The following is an 18,292-nucleotide window of genomic DNA, read 5'->3' as shown; positions in this document are numbered from 1 at the left end:
CCTTAAATTACTCCTTTTGCTTCCTCTAGTTTAGAAAACATCAAGGACAGAAGAAATATTTACCAGGTCCTACTTAGCAAGGCTGCCGCTCTTCTTACTGAGAATAGATTGAAAATGAAAGCATCCCTCCTTCCCTCTCTCAGCAAACTCCAACTGAAACACTCTAATGCAGCCCAAAGCAGCACTCCAGTGCAGACAGTTTTGTCTTTAGTTTTGACTTTTTGTTATCTTTGTAACATCTCGTCTTGACTGTTAGTGTATTCTTAGGTTTTTTCTCTCTGTCCCTTCCTTTCATTTTCTGACCCTTATTTCCCATATTTCTATTTTGCTCTCCTGCCTTTACTCTACCCTTTAATTTGCTAAATCTACCCAAAATTGAAGCCTCACCCTCCACCTTGTTTAGTTTAAAGCCCTCTCTACCCTAGTGAAGCGGCTCACTAGAACTTTGGTCCCAGCACGGTTCAGGTGGAGACTGTCCCAACGGTACAGCCCCCACTTTCCCCAGTACTGAGCCAGTACCCCACGAACCAGAACCCACTTCTCCCCCATCTGTCTTTAAGCCACACATTCATCGCTCTAATCTTATTTGCCCTATGCCAATTTGCACGTAGCTCAGGTAACAGAGATTATTACCTTTGAGTCTCTGCTTCATAATTTGGTACCTAGCTTCTTATTCTGGCTATGCAGAATCTCTTTCCTTGTCTTGCCATGTCCTTAGTACCAACGTGAACCATGACAACTGGATCCTCCCTCTCCAACTGCAAGTTCCTTTCCAGCCCTGAGCAAATGTCCTGAACCCTGGCACTGGCCAGGCAACACAGCCTTCTGGACTCTCGCTCTTTGCTGCACAAAACAGTGTCAATTCCCCTCACTACACTGTCCCTGAATATCATTACATTCCTGGCAGCATCGGTGGAGAAGAAATCAGTTAACGTTTCGAGTCTTCATGACCCTTCGGCAGAACTGAGTATAGTTAGGAGAAAGGTGAAATATAAGCTGGTCTAAGGTGGGGGGGCGGGGGGAGAGAAGTTGAGGGTGTGGTGATTGTGGAGATAAGCAAGCAGTGATAGGAGCAGATAATCAAAAGATGTCACAGACAAAAGGATCAAAGAGGTGTTGAAGGTGGTGATATTGTCCAAGAAAAGTGCTAATTAAGAATGGAAGACAGGATACTCAAGGTACAGCTCTAATGGGGGTGGGGTGGAAAGACTAACAAAGTTTTAGTTTTAGATTTAAAAATAATGGAAATAGGTGGGAAAAGAAGAATCTATATAAATTATTGAAAAAAAAAGGGAGGCGGAGGAACGGGGCGGTGATGGGGGGAGGGGGAGTTTAAAATCTAAAGTTGTTGAATTCAATATTCAGCCCGGAAGGCTGTAAAGTGCCTAGTTGGAAGATGAGGTGCTGTTCCTCCAGTTTGCGTTGGGCTTCACTGGAACAATGCAGCAAGCTAAGGACAGACATGTGGGCAAGAGAACAGGGTGGAGTGTTAAAATGGCAAGCGACAGGGAGGTTTGGGTCTTTCTTGCGGACAGACCGCAGGTGTTCTGCAAAGCGGTTGCCCAGTTTGCGTTTGGTCTCTCCAATGTAGAGGAGACCGCATTGGGAGCAACGAATGCAGTAGACTAAGTTAGGGGAAATGCAAGTGAAATGCTGCTTCACTTGAAAGGAGTGTTTGGGCCCTTGGACGGTGAGGAGAGAGGAAGTGAAGGGGCAGGTGTTGCATCTTCTGCGTGGGCATGGGGAGGTGCCATAGGTGGGGGTTGAGGAGTAGGGGGTGATGGAGGAGTGGACCAGGGTGTCCCGGAGGGAACGATCCCTACGGAATGCCGTCAGTGGGGGTGAAGGGAAGATGTGTTTGGTGGTGGCATCATGCTGGAGTTGGCGGAAATGGCGGAGGATGATCCTTTAAATGCGGAGGCTGGTGGGGTGATAAGTGAGGACAAAGGGGACCCTAGAAACATGATAGGGTCCCCCTTGTCCTCACTTATCACCCCACCAGCCTCCGCATTCAAAGGATCATCCTCCGCCATTTCCTCCAACTCCAGCATGATGCCACCACCAAACACATCTTCCCTTCACACCCCCCTGACGGCATTCCGTAGGGATCGTTCCCTCCGGGACACCCTGGTCCACTCCTCCATCACCCCCTACTCCTCAACCCCCACCTATGGCACCTCCCCATGCCCACGCAGAAGATGCAACACCGGCACCTTCATTTCCTCTCTCCTCACCGTCCAAGGGCCCAAACACTCCTTTCAAGTGAAGCAGCATTTCACTTGCATTTCCCCTAACTTGGTCTACTGCATTCGTTGCTCCCAATGCGGTCTCCTCTACATTGGAGAGACCAAACGCAAACTGGGCAACCGCTTTGCAGAACACCTGCGGTCTGTCTGCAAGAAAGACCCAAACCTCCCTGTCGCTTGCCATTTTAACACTCCACCCTGTTCTCTTGCCCACATGTCTGTCCTTGGCTTGCTGCATTGTTCCAGTGAAGCCCAACGCAAACTGGAGGAACAGCACCTCATCTTCCGACTAGGCACTTTACAGCCTTCCAGGCTGAATATTGAATTCAACAACTTTAGATCTTAAACTCCCCCTCCCCCCATCCCCACCCCGTTCCTCCCCCCTCCCTTTTTTTTTTCAATAATTTATATAGATTCTTCTTTTCCCACCTATTTCCATTATTTTTAAATCTAAAACTAAAACTTTGTTAGTCTTTCCACCCCACCCCCATTAGAGCTGTACCTTGAGTATCCTGTCTTCCATTCTTAATTAGCACTTTTCTTGGACAATATCACCACCTTCAACACCTCTTTGATCCTTTTGTCTGTGACATCTTTTGATTATCTGCTCCTATCACTGCTTGCTTATCTCCACAATCACCACACCCTCAACTTCTCTCCCCCCGCCCCCCCACCTTAGACCAGCTTATATTTCACCTTTCTCCTAACTATACTCAGTTCTGCCGAAGGGTCATGAAGACTCGAAACGTTAACTGATTTCTTCTCCACCGATGCTGCCAGACCTGCTGAGTTTTTCCAGGTAATTCTGTTTTTGTTTTGGATTTCCAGCATCCGCAGTAGCTTTTAGCTTTTTGTTTTTATCATTACATTCCTGCTTGCTTCCCCCATTTGAATGGCTTCTTGTGCTGTGGTGCCATGGCCAGTCTGCTCATCCATACTTTCATCCACACAGGTTGTGAACACTTCAAACCTGTTTGACAACTGTAAAGTCTGAGGCTCCTCCACTACTGTCTGTTCGGTCCCTTTACCTGCCTCACTTAATCCCTTTACCTGCCTCACTTAGGGTCACACCCTCCTGTCCCTCACTGCTGACCAAAACAATGAACCTATTCTAAGGGGTGTGACAATCTTCTGGAACAAAGCATCCAGGTATTTCTCCTCCTTTCTTATGCTGCGCAGTGCCTGCAGTTCGGCTTCCAGACAATAGTCCTGATCCGAAATTCCTCTAGCTGCCTACACTTTCTGCAAACGTGCTTCATCATTGATCACCATGGCCTCCAAAATTCCCACCTTCCATCGTTGCAACATAACACCTGTCGTGTCATTATTACTTATGTTATTTAGTTAACTTAATTTAACTACCTTCTAAATTAGCTCAGAATAATTCCTATGTATACTACACCTCTTCCCCCCTCCCCCGTGCACAGAATTCCCACATGAACCTAATTCGCTACTCACTCAGTCCCTGTCTCACTCAGCCGTAGTCTCCTATGGCTGAGCGTCAACTCGCAGACACTTCCTCCTACCTCTCCCTGGACCATGACCCCACCACTGAACATCAAGCTATTGTTTCCAGGACTGTCACTGACCTCATCTCCTCTGGAGATCTTCCTTCCACAGCTTCCAACCTGATAGTCGCCCAACCTCGGACAGCCGGCTTCTACCTCCTACCCAAAATCCACAAACAGGACTGTCCCGGCAGACCGATTGTGTCAGCCTGTTCCTGCCCCACGGAACTCATTTCTCGCTATCTTGACTCCCTTCTCTCTCCCCTTGTCCAGTCCCTTCCGACCTACATCCGTGATTCCTCTGACACCTTACATCACATCAACAATTTCCAGTTCCCTGGCCCCAACCACCTCCTCTTCACCATGGACGTCCAATCCCTCTACACCTCCATCCCCCACCGGGATGGTCTGAGGGCTCTCAGCTTCTTCCTCGAACAGAGGCCCGAACAATCCCCATCCCACCACTACTCTCCTCCGTCTGGCTGAACTTGTTCTCACACTGAACAATTTCTCCTTTAACTCCTCTCACTTCCTCCAAATAAAAGGTGTGGCTATGGGTACCCGCATGGGCCCCTGCTATGCCTGTCTCTTTATGGGGTATGTGGAACATTCCTTGTTCCAGTCCTACTCCGGCCCCCTCCCACAACTCTTTCTCCGGTACATCAATGATTACTTCGGTGCTGCTTCATGCTATCGTCGGGACCTGGAAAAATTTATTAATTTTGCTTCCAATCTCCACCCCTCCATCATTTTCACATGGTCCATCTCTGACACTTCCCTTCCCTTCCTTGACCTCTCTGTCTCAATTTCTGGTGATAGACTGTCCACCAATATCCATTACAAGCCTACCGACTCCCACAGCTACCTCAACTACAGCTCCTCACACCCCGCTTCCTGTAAGGACTCCATCCCATTCTCTCAGTTCCTTTGCCTCCGTCGCATCTGTCCTGATGATGCTACCTTCAAAAACAGTTCCTCTGACATGTCCTCCTTCTTCCTTAACCGAGGTTTTCCACCCATGGTAGTTGACAGGGCCCTCAACCGTGTCCGGCCCATCTCCCGCGCATCCGGCCTCACGCCTTCTCCTCCCTCCCAGAAACATGATAGGGTCCCCCTTGTCCTCACTTATCACCCCACCAGCTTCCGCATTCAAAGGATCATCCTCCGCCATTTCCGCCAACTCCAGCATGATGCCACCACCAAACACATCTTCCCTTCACCTCCCCCTCCGGCGGCATTCCGTAGGGATCCTTCCCTTCGTGACACCCTGGTCCACTCCTACATCACCCCCTCAACAGTGTAGGGAGCAGAGGATGTCACAGTCCTGCACTACTCTTCTGAGGTTGGGGATAATGTACCTTGTTAAGAGAGAATTGACTGAATCAGTAAGGGGTGCACGAGGAGATAGGAGACTACAACAAAAACCCCCACCTACGGCACCTCCCCATGCAAACGCAAAATATGCAACACCTGCCCCTTCACTTCCTCTCTCCTCATCGTCCAAGGGCCCAAATACTTCTTTCAAGTGAAGCAGCATTTCACTTGCATTTCCCCCAACTTAGTCTACTGCATTCGTTGCTTTCAATGCAGTTTCCTCTACATTGGAGAGACCAAACGCAGACTGGGTGACCGCTTTGCGGAACACCTTCGGTCTGTCCGCAAGCATTACCCAGACCTCCCTGTCGCTTGCCATTTTAACACTCCACCCTGCTCTCTTGCCCACATGTCCGTCCTTGGCTTGCTGCATTGTTCCAGTGAAGCTCAAGGCAAACCGGAGGAACAGCACCTCATCTTCCGACTAGGCACTTTACAGCCTTCCAGACTGAATATTGAGTTCAACAACTTTAGATCTTGAACTCCCTCCTCCATCCCCGCCCCCTTTCCATTTCTTCCCCCTTCCTTTTGTTTTTTCCAATAATTTATATAGATTTTTCTTTTCCCACCTATTTCCATTATTTTTAAATGTATTCCACCCATCGCTTATTTCACCCCACCCCCACTAGAGCTACCTTGCTTGTCCTGCTCTCCACTCTTAATTAGCACATTCTTTTAGATAATATCACCACCTTCAACACCTCTTTGTTCTTTTGTCTGTGACATCTTTTGGTTATCTCCTCCTATCACTGCTTGCTTGTCCCAACAACCACCCCCCCCACAACCAGCTTATATTTCACCCCTTTCCTATTTATACTTAGTTCTGTTGAAGGGTCATGAGGACTCGAAACGTCAACTTTGCTCTTCTCCGCCGATGCTGTCAGACCTGCTGAGTTTTTCCAGGTATTTCTGTTTTTGTTGTAGTCTCCTATCTCCTCGTGCACCCCTTACTGATTCAGTCAATTCTTTCTTAACAAGGTACATTATCCCCAACCTCAGAAGAGTAGTGCAGGACTGTGACATCCTCTGCTCCCTACAACGTACCTCTGGCATATCTGAATGTAGCTGCCAATTTAGTGTCAACTGGCACTGAATTAGGAGCAGTTTTATGCTAAAAAGCCATCAAGAAATGGGTTCAGACTGGCCAAATGCATTTCATGAAAGTTCCCCTTAAAGCCAAGAAGCATAATTCTGGGATTTCAATTCTGGAAACTGGGTTCAGTTCCACCACAGACTTGTGAAAGCCAGTGTCCAGCTCACAGCAGAACTCAGTCGGTTTTATTTTAAGCCGCTTCATTTCTATTAAAAAAAAAACTTAGAAGTGGCACATAATTAGGGGGAAGTAGCACACAATGAGTGGAATAAGTTGGTAGACAAACTGCTGATTTCACCTAGAATACCTTCAGTATTGCTAGCATGGGACATCTCACACTTGTTTAATAAATTACACATCTCCTCCTCCTTTATGCAATATATCTAATTTTAACAGCTGGCATTACTAATCTCCATATTGGCTATTACTCAACAGCAAAGGGACTTCACTGCTGAAACAAATTGCTTACTTTTAGGACTTTCAGAGCCTTTTCTAGTTTCTTTTTGTTTTTTGTAGATTTCTTTGCCGTTGCATATCTCAAGGTTACATCTCGTGTTGTTGGTCCTTCATCCTTCAAAGAAATTGTCCATAAAATCATTAAACAGATCACTCTTGCCTTTTACATAGAATTACACATAAATTATAAAACATAATATATAAATATATAGGCTGTTGTTTGGCCCAACCAGTCCATATTGGTGTTTATCATCCACACAAGCAGCAGTCCTAATCCTATGTGCCTGCCCTGTTTCCCTATCCAGTTAATCCCTTTCAGTCAACCATCTATTTATCCTGGTTATAAATGTGGCATGGTCTCGGTTACAATCACTAACTCTGGTAATGCCTCACCCTCCTCGCTGTTTCACAAGTGGATATTCATTAATCGAATCAGGCAGCAAAAGATTCACAACTGTTTTATTGTTAAACTATAGTTCAGTACAAATGCTCTTCCCTTCTGAATCCATTCCTTCTCCAGAAGAAGCCCCCTACTGGGGGAAAACCCAGCTCTTAAGTTTTTTTATTCATTCATTGGATGTGGGCACATCCATGTGGTATAGGTACACCCACAGTGCTGTTAGGAAGAGAGTTCCAGGGTTTTGACCCAGCGACAATGAAAGAACGGTAAAATATTTCCAAGTCAGAACTTGGTGGGGAACTTGCAAGTGGTGGTGTTCCGATGTGTCTGCTGCCCTTGTCCTTCTAGTTGGTAGTGGTCGTGGGTTTGGAAGGTGCTGTTTAAGGAGCCTTGGTGAATTCTTGCAGTGCATCTTGTAGATGGTACACACTGTTGCTACTGTGCATCGGTGGTGAAGGGAGTGAATGTTTGTGGATGTGATGCCAATCAAGTGGACTGCTTTGTCCTGGATGGTGTCAAGCTTCTTGTGTTGCGGGAGCTGCACTCAGGCTTCAATGAGCATCATCTGCTCTCAATTTACTCTGAAGCCTGCCCTGGTTTACTCTTAAGGGGACCTGCATTTCTAACATTGTCAGTCGCTGTTAAAATATGAGTCCTCTGATCTCTGACCTAAGTCTCTTAAACTTATTATATTTATATGCCCTTGTTCTGGACCTCTCAATCACTGAAACTAGTTTGTCCTGTTCGGTCAATCATTCTGTAAATACCTCTAAATCACCCCTTCATCTCTGGTGAAAGGTCGGCGACCTGAAATGCTGACTCTGTGTTTCTCAGCTCACAGATGCTGCATCCAGCATTTTCTGTTTTTAATTTAATTTTCCAGCATCTGCACTATTTTGCTCTTGTAACCCTTCTTTCAGTGTCTTTGTTCTAAGGCAAAGATGCCCCAGTTTTTCAAGTCTTTCCTCATATTTCATTTCCCGCACGCCAGGTAGCATTTTAGTGCATCTGCACTGTATCCTCTATCGCCTCAATATTACTCTTACAGTGTGGAATTTTACAGCCCTGGCGCGGCAGGGGTGGGACAGGAAAATACGGAGAGCCGTTCAAAAGTCCATTGACTTCGGCAGGAACGGAAAATCCCGCCGACGGGAGGGGCTGTAAAGTTCCACCCATAGCGTGGAGTCTAAAACTGCACACAGCACTCTTAACTGTGAGATACTAAAATCTTACATACTTCACAGCTTGCATATTCTATACCTTTTGGCATAAACCCCAGTAAATTAATATTTCTTATTTTGGTGTTACTTTTAATGTCTTTAACCTGAACCTTCTGAATTCTGAATAACCTGAATTCTTCTGCTCTTCCACATCACCTGCCTTTGGTCCCCAGAACTATTCATTATGCTTCCTACTTTAGTACTGTCTACATATTAGAGCACCCTCTCATCCTATATCCAAATCACACATGTGCATTTAATAGCAGTTCCAGAATCGAACCCTACCCACTTCCAATCATTCTGAAAAACTGTCTTTAACTCCGTCTCTCTGCTTCAAGGGTAACATTTTCAGACTTACCTCAGATTCCAAATCGCTATCATTTTTCTCATCTTCATCTTTACCCAGAAAGAACTTCAGAGCACCAACCAAAATCTGCATGTATAAAAACAAAAGCCTTTCTGTATTACAGGGCTAAGGTGAAATATAAAATGCTGAAGTTTATATCCATCGTACAGCAGTTTGTTTCCAAGTCACCACTCAGAAGGCCAGAACACTGGCGCTTGAGTTTGGAACATGGACACTTAAGATGATCAAGTTCTAGAATGTAAAGCATAAATGAATGAGGGAAGTGGAACTAATGGGATCCATCCGGAAAAGAATCAAACACGAGATGTGGAGAAAATTAATAGAAAGAAGATTCCATAAGATCAAGAAAGATCAAACTAATTAAGAAACAGAAAAGAATTTGTGAGAAATGTATTTTTTAAAATATTTTTGTGGAATATTGTGTTATTCTGTGGAAAAGGCTGTGTGTATGTGTGTGTGTGTGTGGTGTGTGTGTTTATGATTTAATTAAGCTGGGCAGAGATTAATAGGAGACAGGGTGTCTGGGGGGGGTGGGGTTTAAAACATTAAAAGGACAGAGGTGTTAGGTTTGAGGTACAAGTAAATAGATTAGATCTAACGATTGCATTTTTAGATAAGTTGAGAGTTTGTTTGAATGTCAAAGGGAAGTAAGGTGACAAGAAACATGTTTGTATCTTTCAAGAGTTCCATAGGTAAATAGAAGGGGGGATATTGTATTTTATTGACCCAAAAGCAAAGACCAGGTGGAAACATGAAAGATCTTACATTGATTTGAATTTCAAAGAGGTATGTAAACAATGGAACCTGATACGAAAGGGAAAAAGGGTATTTTAGAGTTACTGTGGAGAGCTTAGGGGGCTGTAGCTGTTGAGCTGGAGCTGTGAGATGTAGCAGTTGGAGCTGTGGCTAAGAGAGGAGGCAGTTTGAACCAACCATCCAGTCAAGCCAGAAAAGTCTTGGGCTACAAAAAGCAGGTTTATTTTGAAGTTTGGATTTTCACAGCAGAGTGGAAGAGAGTTACAGGTCATCTGTATTGAAGCTACAGCAGTTTGCCTTGGGTAATATTACTGGATTATTGATATTTAAATATCTATAAGGGAGGGTTGCCTGGAAGGTGTTTACTTGTGGGTCTGATTAAGTAGAGAGTCTTGTTGGGGGGATGTTTTGTAAGACTAAGTTTAGCTGTGTATCTGTAATCTCGTGTGCTTAAGTTTTCTTTTATCCTTGTTAATAAAACTTTTACTTTTAATTTTTAAATTCCCAGAAGTGTTACTGGGCCTCTTACTGCTGAGATCAGTGCATCCCCTTCCTGTTATTAGAATACAAAAAAAAGGTTGTGGCTCATAAGCCATGTTTCCCTCTGGGGTTTGGTTTGCATAGCAATTAACACCGGCTGCGGTCATAACAAATTGCAATACTGTAAGACAGACCCACACAGACAAATAGGGAAGAAAAGGAAAAGTATTAGCCTACTAGCAAAAATTGAACATCACTGAAAAAAAGGATTCAAGTTAATTGACAGGCATCGGGATCCCAGATGACACTACAAAGAACATGATGTATTTGAGACCTACTGATAATAACGCTGAATGTAGTTGAGAAAGTATTGCTGCAGCTAAGACCTATTATGAGCATTTTTAAAAGGTTTTGAGTGACGCTTCAGGGTTAATTTTAACTCCCCAAAATCAAGCAAGTTGGGATTTGATGAGATGCAAAAATTTTAAAACTCTCAAAACTCTCTTGGAGGTTTAATGGCGGTGGGACACTGGGCAGGCAGCCAAACTGTTCCCAGGAGATGGCTTAGCCATTTAAATGTAAGATTGGGAAACTCCGACTTAACCTGCTTTACAGGATCACAAAGACAGACAGACTTGCATTTATATAGCGCTTTTCACCTCAGGATACCAAAATATGCTTTATAGCCAATGAAGCACTTCTGACATGGAGTCAATGTTTTAATGTTGAAAGCACAGCAGCCAATTTGTGTAGAGCAGGCTCCCACAAACAGCAACATGATAATGACAAGATAATCTTTTTTGATGTTGATTGAGGGATAAATATTGGCTGGGACAATGGAGATAACTCCCCTGCTCCTCCTTAAAATGGTGCAATGGGATCTTTTACATCCACCTAAGACGGCAGAGGGGGGTCCCAATTTAACGTCGCATCCAAAATATAGCACCTCGGACAGTGCAGCACTTGCTCAGTATTGCACAAGAATGCCAGTCTAGATTTTTGTGCTCGAGTCCTATAGTGAGATTTGAATGTACGGTTGTCTGTTTGTGCTGCTAACTCAGCCACGAGTCACAGATGCAAAACCATGGCCAGCTGAATTTCCTGGGCCTCAGTAACCCAGCAGCTCAAAGGGGACAAGGACAGCTTCAGGGAAAAGCCAGTTGCATTTGTTGTGCTGTTTGTGCACCAGGTGGTGGTGGAGTGTCTCCACCCCCGCGCCCCACCCCCGACCCTGGCAAACCACCCCCCAACCTCCAACAAACCTATCTGCCCCACCCACCCCAGCAATGCAAACCCCCCTCCAACACACACGACCCACCCTTGGCATGGCCTCCAGCCCCTCTGGGTTGATCGGACCCTGTCATTTAGCCCCCCACCACTGGGCCGGGGATTGGACCATACAGCCACCTCCCTACACAACCCCAATTTACAGCTGCAGGCTTCTTAGCTGTGGCCCCCACCTGACCGAGAGTCAAGCCTGTCAATCAGGCTGGCTTCTGGTCAGGGCTCCTGTTTTTAAAAAGGCAAAACAGCAAGTGTGTGGAGAAACCTGGACTTCCTGATTTCACTGTCTGAAACTGCTCCACATCCCCCCACTCCCCCTCCCCATTTCAGAAAACCGGCGCCTGTCAATATCTGGGTCTTTGTGTCAACATCTATAATACAAATTCCTAAGCCGATGGTATATAATGGAAAATCCTCATTCAGATCCTGTCACACTGTTACTGCACCCTAGATGGCACTGTTGCAGTCCACCTCAGGGCTCAAAATCTATTCTCAGCCAATTCACCAACACTGGAATTTACCAGAAGAAAAATTAGAAGCAACCATCCGCATTTAAAAAAAGATTTTCCTCTATGCTCTCTGCCCAGCTGTATGGTACAATTTTTTTGGGACCAGTTCTCCCAAGTGCAAATAAAATATTTTCATAGCTCTGGTATCCAGTATGCACCCACTGCAGCTAACCAAAAATACTCTGATGAAGAGTCATACGGACTCGAAACATTAACTCTGTCTTCCTTTCCACAGATGCTGTCAGACCTGCTGAGTTTTTTTAGCAATTTTTGTTTTTGTTTCAGATTTCCAGCATCCACAGTATTTTGCTTTAACCAAAAATATTACTCACCTGGTCATAGTTGCCAGAATAAATAATTATTTATCTAGTTCAGCTACCAGCCCAGCCCCATTTCTGAGAACAACTTAAAAATGTTAATTGCAGCTCCCTGCTGTTAATAATAAATTTAGTTCTGCTGTTCAGTCCCACTGCTGGCTGCAAAATGTTCCCGCTTAATCCCGTTCCTCAGGTCGTACTCTCCACACAACCCTATCTCTGAATGATATAAAAATTAATTCAAAGATATTTTCCAGTCCCACTCTCAGCTGGGATGCAAAGTAATTAAAAAATATTTGCAGCCACACTCCTGGTTGGATCTGCAAAGTGAACAGCCCAGATTTTGCCATAGTAATGACAGTGAAATTGTCAGCATTCACTGCTATTACTCCTCTGATACGGACAGCAACTTCTGAAGTCCTTACTTCTGCAGTTAAACACGGATTCCAAAAATTGCTGTCATTGATTTTACAATTCCCCATTCTCTGTGCTTTTTAAGTCCTGCAAACCTGTAATCAATTAGAAATCATTAAATAGATGAGAACTTGATCTTTTACATTATTAGCCTCACTGTAAAAACCCTTGAAAAAGTACCACCTTTTTGAATGAGTCGTGACTGAATTTCTAAAGGCATGCAAAGTTCATAATTATTGTTGAACGGCCTCCTTGGCCTTGAAAAATAATTTAATATTTGTGGAATATTATTATAATTAAAAAAAACATTCACATATTTTTAAATTTTATTTTCAAAATTAATGATATATCAGTTTCTACCATAATCCCACGTGTATGTCCCAAACACTTATTTTGCTATTTGTAAAATTTTAAATTAAAAATGAAAAATTCAGTGCATTTTGCTTCCTGGTTTGCTGTCTGTGAGAAAACTTCAACCTGGTTGGCTGCTTACCCTGATAACTATTGCTGGACATCTGAAGGTCCCCATGGTATCAGATTCAAACAGACGACAGGAAAGGGGAAATCTGCGCCACAGAGATTGATAGATCTTTGTGGGCAACTTTCTGTGAGGTTAGTGGCAAGCGTTGTCACTTCAACATTGACTGTGAAATCTGGCCAATGTTTGAAAAAACTATCCAGGCTCTTCTCCCTACTGCTGCCTAATTTAACAATGTTCATTAATAAATTCTGGGGAACCATATTGTGCTTATTACTTAGTAATTATTAGTACTTAAAAGTTACTTCACTCAAAGGGTTGTGAATCTTTGGAATGCTCTACCCCAAAGGGTTGTGGATGCTCCATCACTGAATACACTTAAGGCTGGGATAAATAGATTTTTGGTCTTTCAGGGAATTAAGGGATATGGGGAGCAGGCAGAAATTGGAGTTAAAGCCAAAGATCAGCCATGATTGTACTGAATGGTGGAACAGACTCAATGGCCGTGTGGTCTATTCCTGCTCCTATTTTGTGTGTTCTTATTTCTTTCATCCCATTGACAAAGTTTAGTGCAATCTTGTTGGATTAAATGGCCACTGCTTCTACTTAATTTAAAACAACTTAGAAGAAATCCCTTTGCAGTAAATGGCTGTTGCTTTTGTTTAATTGATAAATCTCAATGATGTGGCTCAATTCTTTAGAATTTCCATCAAAATGCCCTGCCTCATGGTAGTTCAGAGTTATCAATTTCTTCTTACCTTGGCCACTTTTGAGAAGCAAGCTGTTGTAATGACATTCACAGTTTTTGCATCATTCCTGTAAGTAAATCATACATTGGCATCAGTAAGGTTCAGCCTGATGATTCTCCTCATTCCAGACATTTTATTTGACATTCAACAGGCATCAATTCATGAGCAGTGGCAAACTTCCAGTATTCGTCAACGAGGCAATTCTTCATGTTTGAGTCTGGACAGTGAGCATCAACAGGTTATTCCACCATGGGAAAAGGATTACATTTACCCAACAACCAACCACGTCCACCCTCCAGGAAAGTGCTCAGGAGCCCGGACCCTTCTACTTCCTAGCTAAGGAGGCATGGAAGCCAACTGTAGCTTCCCCACCAATGGTCTGGATGAGATGAACTAATTCAGCACAGAACAGAGATGAAACCAAGGAGTCTATACATTAAAACACACAACAGGTGCTCCCTTTGTCTTGTTTCTAATCAGCCTATGTTAAAGTTCCCCAGGCTTAGGTAAATTGAGTGTCTTACCCAGCTTAAGGCAAACAAGGTCTTTATTTATGTGAAATTAATTGGTTGGTTTATAGACTCTAGCTATACTGACAGGAGTTGACAGCTGGCTGACAAAAAGAAACAAAAGAATGCATTTGCTCACAAAGTCACTAGGGTTTGAGCTCACATGCAAAACATCAGTAAATTTAGACGTTGATAAAGACAGTGGAGTAATTTTGACATCTCATTATTGGTGGAAAGCTTCAGACCTTTGGCCAGTACTTGGCTCTCAGAGAGACAACCAGTATATCTTGGAAAATTAACACTGTTACTTTTGTTGAAAATTATGTCACCTGTAAACCAAAATCATCAGTACCACCTAAGAGCATTGATGAAAACTCAGAGTGAATCAAATTTAATGAAAAATAAATACACAGAGATGCATCTGTATGATTCGTACAGGTCTCCAATTTGTTTTCCTTTACATATGTTGGAGTCAAACTCTTTTCTGCATCTTACTCAACTTCTTTATAACTCAGAACCATAGAAATCATAGAAATTTACCCAGAAAGAGGCCATTCGGCCCAGGGTGTGTGTGCCGTCTGAAAAAGGCTATACAATCTAGTCCCAATTTTCAGCTTTTAGACTGGAGCCCCATGGGTATGCAGTTGAAGCACCATAACCTAAGTACTTTTTAAATGCAATGAGGGCTTCTGTCACTAAGCACCCTTTCAGGCAGTGAGTTCCTGATCCTCACCATCCTCTGAATCACAGAATCACAGTGCAGAAGAGGCCCTTCGGCCCATCGAGTCTGCATCAACATGTGAGAAATACCTGACCTACCTACCTATCCCATTTACCAGCACTTGGCCCATAGCCTTGAATGTTATGACAGGTCAAGTGCTCATCCAGGTATTTTTTAAAGGATGTGAGGCAACCCGCCTCCACCACCCTCCCAGGCAGCACATTCCAGACTGTCATCACCCTTTGGGTAAAAAGGTTTTTCCTCACATCTCCCCTCAACCTCCTGCCCTGCACCTTGAACTAATGTCCCCTCCTGACTGACCCTTCAACTAAGGGGAACAGCTGCTCCCTATCCACCCTGTCCATGCCCCTCATAATCTTGTATACCTCGATCAGATCACTCCTCAGTCTTCTCTGCTCCAATGAAAACAACTCAAGTCTATCCAACCTCTCTTCATAACTTAAATGTTTCATCCCAGGCAACATCCTGGTGAATCTCCTCTGCACCCCCTCCAGTGCAATCACATCCTTCCTATAATGTGGCGACCAGAACTGCACAAAGTACTACAGCTGTGGCCTCACCAAGGTTCTATACAATTCCAACATGACCTCCCTACTTTTGTAATCTATGCCTTGATTGATAAAGGCAAGTGTCCCAAATGCCTTTTTCACCACCCCACTAACATGCCCCTCCGCCTTCAGAGATCTATGGACACACACGCCAAGGTCCCTTTGCTCCTCAAAACTTCCTTGTGCCATGCCGTTCGTTCAATACTTCCTTGTCAAATTACTCCTTCCAAAGTGCATCACCTCACACTTTTCAGGGTTACAGTCCATCTGCCACTTATCTGCCCATTTGACCATCCCATCTGTATCTTCCGGTAGCCCAAGACACTCAACCTCAACCGGCCAATCTTTGTGTCATCTGCAAACTTACTAATCCTACCCCCACATAGTCATCTATATCATTTATATAAATGACAAATAATAGGGGACCGAGCACAGTTCCCTGGACATATGCCACTGGACACTGAATTCCAGTCACTAAAGCATCCTTCTGTCATCACTCTCCTCCTCCTACAGCTGAGCCAATTTTGAATCCAACTTATCAAATTAACCTCTATCCCATGTGCATTTGCCTTCTTTATAAGTCTCCCATTTGACCTTGTCAAAGGCTTTGCTGAAATCCATATAAACTACATCAACTGCACTACCCTCATCTACACACCTGGTCACCTCCTCAAAAAATTCAATCAAATTTGTTAGGCATGAACTCCCTCTGACAAAACCATGCTGACTATCCCTGATCAAACCTTGCCTCTCCAAGTGGAGATAGATACTCTCCTTCAGAAATTTCTCCAATAGTTTCCCTACCACTGACGTGAAACTCACTGGCCTGTAGTTCCCTGGCTGATCTCTACAACCCTTCTTAAATAGCGGAACTACATTAGCTGTTCTCCAGTCCTCTGGCACCTCCCCCGTGGCCATAGAGGAATTAGAAATTTGGGTCAGAGCCCCTGCGATCTCCTCCCTTGCCTCCCGGACCTGGAGATTTGTCCACTTTTAAGCCTGCCAACACCTCCAATACCTTGTCACTCCCGATATCAATTTGCTTAAGAACCTCACAGTCTCTCTCCCTGAGTTCGATACCTTCATCCTCATTCACTTGGGTGAAGACGGACGTGAAGTATTCATTCAACACTCTAGCGATGTCCTCTGGCTCCACCCATAGATTGTCCCCTTGGTCACTTATGGGCCCTACTCTTTCCCTGGTTATCCTCTTCCCATTGATATACTTATAGAATATCTTGGGATTTTCCCTGCTTTTACCAGCCAGAGCTTTCTCATATCCCCTCTTTGCTCTCCTAATTGCTTTCTTAAGCTCCATCCTGCACTTTCTGTACTCCACTAATGCCTCTGCTGATTTACTTCTCTTGTACCTGCTAAAAGCCTCTCTTTTCCTTCTCATCGTAACCTGAATATCTCTGGTCATCCATGGTTCTCTGGGCTTATTACTCCTTCCTATCACCCTAGAGGGAACATGTTGAGCCTGTACCCTCCCCATTTCCTTTTTGAACACCCCCCACTGTTCCTCTGTGGATTTTCCCACAAGTAACTGTTCCCAGTCTACCTTGGCCAGATCTTGCCTTATTTTACTAAAATCCACTCTTCCCCCAAACCAGAACATTTTTTTGCAACTTGTCGATTTCTTTGTCCATAACAAACTTAAACTATACCATGTTGTGGTCGCTATCACTAAAATGATCGCCCACCACCTCAGCCACCTGTCCGGCTTCATTCCCCAGATTTAGGTCCAGCAATGCACCGTCCCTTGTTGGACCCTCTACATATTGACCTAAAAAGTTCTCCTATACAAATTTCAAGAAAGCCACTCCATCCAAGCCCTTAACACTATGTCTATCCCAATTAATGTTGGGAAAGTTGAAATCACCTAATATAATTACCCTATTGTTATTGTTTTTACACACCTCCACAAATTGTGCATATTTGCTCCTCAATTTCTTGCTGACTATCTGGGGGTCTATAATAAACACCTAACAATGTGGCTGCCCCTTTTTTATTCCTAAGCTCTACCCACAAAGCTTCATTTGATGCACCCTTCAAGATATCATCTCTCCTTACTGTAGTAACTGACTCCTTAATTAATAATGCGTCTCCTTCTCTTTTCTTCCCTCCCCTGTCTCGCCTGAAGATTCTATATCCCGGAATGTTGAGCTGCCAATCCTGCCCCTCCCTCAACCACGTCTCAGTGATGGCTACTATATCACAATTCCACATCTCAATCCTCACCCTTAACTCATCCGTTTTACCTGTAATACTCCTGGCATTAAAGTAGAGGCCATCCAGCCTTGCCTTACTCCCTTGAAGCTTATTGCAGCTGTACTCCCTCTGACTTGATTGTTTTGCTGTATTATGATGTGTCCCTATTCTGCTAACATTCTGTGTCCCCTCCCCCTGCCGAATTAGTTTAAACTCCTCCCAACAGCACTAGCAAACACGCCCGCAAGGATGTAGGTCCCGCTTGTACAGGTCCCACCTTCCCCAGAAACGGTCCCAGTGATCCAGGAATCTAAAACCCTCCTTCCTGCACCAACTCTTAAGCCACGTATTCATCTGCACTATTCTCCTATTTCTGAGCTCGCTAGCACGTGGCAGTGGGAGTAATCCAGAGATTACAACCCGAGAAGTCTTGCTTTTTAGTCTACTGCCTAACTCTCTGAATTCTTGATGCAAGACCTCATCCCTCTTTCTACTACGTCATTGGTACCAACATGTACCATGACCTCTGCCTTATCACCCTCCCCCTTCAGGATGCCCTGCAGCCGTTCAGTGACATCCCAGACCCTGGCACCAGGAAGGCAACATACCATCCTGGAGTCATGTTGACAGC

The 18,292-nt window shown here is 44.3% G+C and overlaps 1 protein-coding gene across 2 annotated transcripts in view; it reads right to left on the bottom strand.

Moving 5' to 3' along the window:
- Window positions 1-18,292, bottom strand: part of sdad1 (SDA1 domain containing 1) — a 92,617-nt gene that overhangs the window by 48,151 nt on the left and 26,174 nt on the right. For both annotated transcript variants that reach the window (XM_078544124.1, XM_078544126.1), the window contains exons 6-8: window positions 13,661-13,718; window positions 8,656-8,730; window positions 6,691-6,792 (exon numbers count right to left, since the gene is read on the bottom strand). In XM_078544124.1, coding sequence (XP_078400250.1) covers window positions 6,691-6,792; window positions 8,656-8,730; window positions 13,661-13,718 — 235 coding nt within the window. The remainder of the gene's footprint in view (window positions 1-6,690; window positions 6,793-8,655; window positions 8,731-13,660; window positions 13,719-18,292) is intronic.

The sequence above is a fragment of the Cetorhinus maximus genome, chromosome 1 (assembly GCF_964194155.1).
Source record: "Cetorhinus maximus chromosome 1, sCetMax3.hap1.1, whole genome shotgun sequence".
Lineage (NCBI taxonomy): Eukaryota > Metazoa > Chordata > Chondrichthyes > Lamniformes > Cetorhinidae > Cetorhinus > Cetorhinus maximus.
Note: the sequence above shows the minus strand (reverse complement) of the source record. Positions and strands in the feature narration are given on the sequence as shown.